At 38.7% G+C, this 6,759-nt stretch overlaps 1 protein-coding gene across 3 annotated transcripts in view; it reads right to left on the reverse strand.

Moving 5' to 3' along the window:
- Positions 1–6,759, reverse strand: part of MICAL3 (microtubule associated monooxygenase, calponin and LIM domain containing 3) — a 103,967-nt gene that overhangs the window by 64,594 nt on the left and 32,614 nt on the right. For all 3 annotated transcript variants that reach the window (XM_008945224.1, XM_008945225.1, XM_008945223.1), the window contains 2 exons: positions 3,811–3,997; positions 830–918 (listed from right to left, as the gene is read on the reverse strand). In XM_008945224.1, the coding sequence (XP_008943472.1) occupies positions 830–918; positions 3,811–3,997 (276 nt within the window). The remainder of the gene's footprint in view (positions 1–829; positions 919–3,810; positions 3,998–6,759) is intronic.

Below are 6,759 nucleotides of genomic sequence, written 5' to 3' on the forward strand. Positions count from 1 at the left end.
GATGGAACCTTTATCCTTCCAAAAAGGAGGAGTACAACCTCAGCTTGTACTAATAAAACCTGAGAAACAGGCAGAGAGACAAGCAGCAGCACTATCACAAATGAAAATACAATTTTAGGGGGAAGGACATTTTGTAACATGCAAGTTTAAGAGAACTTGTTAAGAGACTAGCATGTCGTTTGCTCAGAAAGAGCATGCAAAAATACTGAAAAGGGGGTTGAGGAGACAATTAAATGCCTTGGATTGTAATGACAAAAACTGGGAGACTTTTCTGTATTACACTGTGCCTTGATCCTATATTTAAAGCACAAATGCTTCCATTATAGTAGCATAGGAAAAGGGATATCCTTTTTTTTTTTCACACCAGTTCAAATTGACACTCAGAAAACCTTCAGCAATGAAGGCAGGTCTTCTTCATAGCCTGTATAAGTGGGCTAGAACTCCACATTTCAAAGGAAATGCAAATAATTTGGTTTCATCTTAAGAAAACCCATGGATAAACAAAGCAAAACTAAAACTGGTAACATTATTCATTTAGTTTGTGTATGGACTGAATAAATAATTCAGCTGACAAGAAAAATCAAAATGCCATTCTAAATGGGGCAGTACATTATTTTATAATATGAACCATGAAAGGAGAAGAGGCAATTAAAAGAACTGCTTTTAAATAAAATTTACAGAAGTGCAAGCTCTGACGACATAAAAAAAAAAATCAACTCGATGCCCTCTGAATTTTTCTGCTTTCTGCAAAATAACCCAACATATTTACTTCTTCAATGTTAAGAATCGAAATCTATAAACACAACCTGTTAGATGAAAATAATGTTACCTTTCCTGACAGAGGACCCACTGCTGGCCTCTTCCTTTGTGCATAACCGGAGAGTCGGTAACAGTAGTGAGGCTTACAGTAGAATTTACCTGCGAATAAAATGAATTATGCTCAACAATGAGCACACAGCAGTTTAGCACAATATAAATGTCCATCTCTGCAACCCATTTTCTGCTGCCATTCCCGTCGCTTCCTCTGTTTTTTTCCACTATAAATGGAGGCAAACGCTATCTGAAGTTTTAACTCCAGCCCTCCTCTCTCCCCTCCTATCTAGCCTCCCTTCCATTGGGTGCCTGACAGCCATTTAGCTTAAAATCCTATCAAACACCAAAGCAAAGCTGTGAGGCTTGTGTGGTATCACATGCTAACAATGCAGCAGTGTGTGAGAAACAAAGAAATCATCACATGAAAAGCTGGCAGAAGCACTTTTGGAAAAAGCAAGAATGAATACAACCAGAGGAAAGTGGGAAAGGACAGTGTTAACTCCCAAAGAACCATCTCTAAAAGTGCACAGTGACTGCCCGTGGGAAGGACAATCAACCAACGGTTCATTTTCACAATTAAGACATTTTGTGATATTACTGATTTAGTAACACCCCAGAAGTTTAGATGGGTTTTCATCAGGATCTGAACACTGTCAGGAAGCCAAAGCAGCACTAGTAATACCGTAACATTAATAATAATAACAGCAGCAAATTGATGGCACATAATTATCTTCCAGGGTACCTCTGCCAGCGTATCCTTCTTGGTATAGACAGCCCATAGCATCCTCTACTCCTATCCTATCCCTACAACTTTGCTAATGCATTTTAAGCCTATATTCAGACTTTTGCCTCTTCCTCTAGCTTCTCCAGGCTGATATTTGCACAACGTTTTGTCTTATGATGGAAAGGTGACAAATGCCTCTTTCCAGAAGTCTCTGCTTAAATAAACATTTCTTAACATTTACTTTTTCCAAAACCTGCTCTTTCAAACCTTCTGAAAAGAGCAAGAACAGAAAAGATTTTACATAAAAATTCTCAGACTTCAAAGCCTAAAATCAGACGCTGACTGCAGAATGCTGTGGGATGCTCATCAGTCCAAACAGCTAGATGAATAGCAACAATATGAGCATATAGCTTTGTTATTTTTTCTCTCAAAGAAAGCCCAGAATGAAATATAAGCTGAATTTTCACAATGATTGGCTCAGATGGGATACCACATATTTTTGTTTGACTTCATATACGTGACTGTTAGGCATGTAATATCATTTCATAGTCAATGCTGTAAGTATGCTGAAACTCCAAGCTTTGTGTTTGCTTCATTGAGAACTCTCTGGCCATAACTGCAGACATAAACTTGCTTGCAGAGCAAATCACTAAATCTGGGGGCAAAAACTGTTTCAGCCCATACAGCTGAGAGAGGACCTTAGTCTGTTACTGCTAAGCATATAGTTAGATATTCAGTTACTTGTGAATGCCAAAAATAATAACAGTGCTCTAAAAATGCCTTTTCCAAACTTTGATTACTGATGATGTTACTTTTATATGTTGATTTCAAAATTATCATTGGCCCCTTTAAACTCGCATGCCAAGTCTGCTGACCTTCCGGCCAAGTAATAATGGGTTTTCTGTTCCTTACTGGGAGACTGGTTTGATGATTCTAACTTTCCTCAACTCTTTATGACCGAGCAAGTCCATTACTTAAAGTCATAATATCCACCATCAAAACACAACTTTAGTTCTTTTTATCCCATAAGCCCAGATGGTGTTTCCATGGCCATTATTCTACCCATCATATGCAAAAAGTTTCTTCCCGCTACATGTAGTAGATATCTATTAATTTCATAACATTTCAGTCTTTAGTAGAATATTCTGGAGTTTTGTCCTGTGGCACAATAGTTCATCATTTCCACTTCATCTTTGCATCAATGAGCAGGGAAAACTACTGGCACCAAGACTTTTCCCCTGTTATTTTTGTTTCTACACCACCATATCAGGAGTGGAATCCTTTTCACCTAACCTCTCACTAATTTTATATAATTTTGCACATATTTTCCTCTTGAGATAGGGGTAAAGGCAAATGGTATCTGTTGGGGAAAATAAGGATATATCTGCTGATCTAAATAAACGTTTCTCTGAGCTACTTTCTCAATTCTTCTTCAGAAAATGTGACATCTCTGTCAATCACTGCTCAAGTCAAGAATGCAACACTGCTACTCTTAGATTACTTTTCACAAGTGAGGTGTGATTTAAAGTTATTACTTTCAATTGCACACCTTGTTGATAAACTGTATTTCATCTGCTGCCATATTGTCTGAGAACTGAAGTTTCTCTTAATTCTCAGCGTGCCAGAATTTGTTAACTGAGTCATAAGCAAGTTTTGTAACCATATTCCTTCTTCCTCAGTCTATCAGATAGAGAAAACAAAAGTCACTACTGACTCCGGTAACTACTCCAACAACACCTTCCCTATATGTATAATATCGACTTACCTCTCCTCAACTTTGCTGCTCCATTCTTCACTATCTAAACAGAACTTAAGTTTGTAATGAGCTATTACCATAGCCCCCAAGCTGGATAACTGTGATGTCTTTAAGAAGAAAAATCTGACCATGTTTGTCTCCAAGGTGTTATTTTCTCTCAAGTGGTATAAAACACTAAAGAGTTTCCTCATTTGACAGTACTGAAATAAGAGTAAAGGGCCTAGCCATCAAAATCAGCCTACGAACCCTTCTAAAGTCAACTACTAACTGTTGGGGTTTTTTTTTGGCATTCTAGCAGCTGTTATGTTAAATTAATTCTTGAGAGCTCAGTTATTTGGCTGTCAGCATGACAGGAAATAGATATAGTTTCAACAGTTAGAGAGATGGTGTCTTTGGAATGGAAGTTTCTCTCTTCCGTAACTCAACAAATAATTTTTAAGCAAGGAGAGACCTGAAATCACCAGATGGACCTCCAGGACAGCTAAGAGAATTGTAACAAAATGGCAATTTCTCTTACCATCTTCAATATCATAGGCGTAAGACGACAGGCGCAGAGTTGTCCCACAGTATTCACACTTGAAGCAGCTGCGGTGGAAGAACTTGCCTTCAGCACTCAGCCTCTCCATCACATAGACCCGCTTGTGGCAGAAGTAACAGACATCACTGCCTCCCAGGTTCTGGGGGAACTCCTTTTTGAGAGAGCCCTGGACAGAAATAGGCATGGCTAAATTTGTGTGTGTCCAGACTCACCAAGATTGCATCGTCACATTTTCTCTTCATTTATGTAGACACAGGAGGACCTGGATGCTGCAGTTCATTCACACGTGGATGCTGCAGTTCTTGGACACAATTCAGTTTTAAGCAGGACAACAAAAACTAACCTTACTGTCAAGGGAAGAAGGTCCTGGGGTTCCATGGCTACATATGTCAGAAGTAAAGTAAGTCCTGGACGGAAGAGTGGGCACCAGTACTATTAATGATGACCTTGAAATAAATGACTGAAGGAGGCATATGATGGGAAGCCAAAACCATTAGAAACCCCTCAAGGAGCAGTTCTTAGACCTGTATTATCAAAATCAGTATCTCCTCCAGAAAACGTTAATGCAGAAGTAGCCCCAGTGGATCAAACACAACTTCATATCTATATATGTTAAGCAGTTTCTCAACTTTTATGTATAATCCTTGGACGCTGAGATTAGATTAAAGCATTTTTCAAGGAAAATGAGGAAAAGAGTGAGGGTGGATGGAGAAAGGGAAATGAGGTCTTTCACAAAGCTACGACAGATTCCATCAGTGGAAGCAACAACTGGACACTCACAATACTTCAGATCTACAGTACAACTAAACACACAACACGCATTGTCTTCTGTACATCGTCTTACCAGTTCCTTCTTGTCTAGAAGGGTTTTGGGTTGCTCTTTCCTTTGAAGCTGATTGGCTATCTGCTCAGCCAATGAGCTCACTCCGCCTGTGTACATCTTTATATACTTCTACCAGATGGATGGAATGAAACAATAGTGAAGTCAGAAAAGAAAAAAAATAATCAAATTAAAAAATGACTAAAATGATAATAGGCTAGGTGGTGAAAAGGTGCAGAGAGGTCAAATCATGCCAAGACAGTGGACAATACAAAGTGACAAGTAGTAACAGCAAAGCTAGTGTCATCAAAAATCACCAGTACAGTCCAGGATCAACTGTACAAACAGAAAAGGCAGCTTGCACTTTGCATTATCTCAGTGCTCTAAAAATACAATGATGATGAATAAAGCAGATCTTATTTTCACTTGTGGAGCATTTTGCACCTGGAAACTTGAGCACAGACACTTCTCAAAGACAAGGACATATACAGGTTAAGATTTTAGGTTCCAAGTAACACTGGCATCAAAGACAGATCTTTTAGAAGACATGTCATACAGCTGAATGCAACATGCTGATCACACCAGCATATTTATATGCTTTGCAACTGGAAAGAATTCATTTACAGAGCATTCATGGAGCAGGGAGAAATCCTTAACCAAGGAACTCACAGTGATTCAAAAATAAGAATTCTTCCAATGCTAAAAATACACAGAGGATTGTATGGAAAAAATATGCAAGAGCCTCACGCAATGCATTAAAGCTATACCTGCATACATCTGGAACACATACTTGTTCAACTGTGAACATGGCTTTATGACTAGGCTTTTCCCTGACATGGCTGTTGACTGACTGCATAACTGGATAGCTAAAAACCCCCACAGTATTCCAAGAAATCTAGGCAGGCTGGCTGTTACCTTAGACAGTACAAAATGAGTATCTGCAAGCCAAGTTCTGTCACTGCAAGAGTGGAGGAAGTGTCTTTCACAGGAAACACAACCACTGGCAATAATTACATGGTTAAGAAAATGTACGTGGTTAGCTCAATCACACTGCAAATGTCATGTATTTGACTCAGAGCAGCAAGGAGCATGCCAAGCAGTCTTCCTTTTCCAGACTAAGAAGCGTTACGGATGCTTCTAGCAGGAGTCTCCTCAGCAAATGAGGGGTCATCAGAGAGACACTCCAGCTTCTGGCAAACGTAAAATACCAAGGATAACAGTCTTCTGAGGGAAAGGACTGAAGTTGTATCTCAAAACCCCTGTTATTCCTACAGTGGAACTTGTTTGAAGCATGCAAGCTATTTCCCACAATTAATAAGACAGCATGAACTTCATACATGTAATTATTAACCTTTTAGGAATGTTTATGACCTTCACATGTTCAGACAAGAACAGCAGGAACCATTACAAAAACTGAAATTCACCACAGAATGAGTGCTTCTTTGGGAAAAAGATTTTGAAAATGGAGTGCTCAGCCATCAGAGTTTACTGCTGCTATCACTGAAATCCTTAATTCCTTAAGATCTGTGCCACTGCAGTAATGAGGGTTTATTTCTACTCAGAAAAAACTTGTCTACCGATTCCATCCCAAAATGCAGAGCACTTGCAGTACTTAATATGTGCAAGAAATAACACATGAATTATCTTTCAAAGTTTTCCAGGTTTCATATTCATCCTCGGGTAGTGTACACACACACATGCAGAGTTGCCTTTCAATGTCATATATCACATCTTGTCAAATATTATATTTTAAATGGTGCCCACTGAAAACATTTTCTGCAGAATTGATCTTTACCTGGCAATCATAATCATTTGGCCAAGAGTCTTCCATTGTCATCTAAAAGCACAGAAACCTTACAGGCTTTTTAAGTTTTCTTAAAAGATGGTTCAAGCTTTTCCATGGGACAAACTTCCTTTTAACTGAACCAACCATAATCACAGATGCTTCAGGATCTTTAAACTTCTACCAGCATATATGATTTTCCATGCTTAAAAAAATATTATGCTAATCTGGATTCACAACACCTTGGGCTGCTTGGTGGGGAAAATGTAGTTGCTGAATTTTTGATTTGGGATCCTGTGTTTCTGATTCATTTTGCTTTTTCCCT

The sequence above is a fragment of the Merops nubicus genome, unplaced genomic scaffold, assembly GCF_000691845.1.
Source record: "Merops nubicus isolate BGI_N331 unplaced genomic scaffold, ASM69184v1 scaffold17608, whole genome shotgun sequence".
NCBI classification, from domain to species: domain Eukaryota; kingdom Metazoa; phylum Chordata; class Aves; order Coraciiformes; family Meropidae; genus Merops; species Merops nubicus.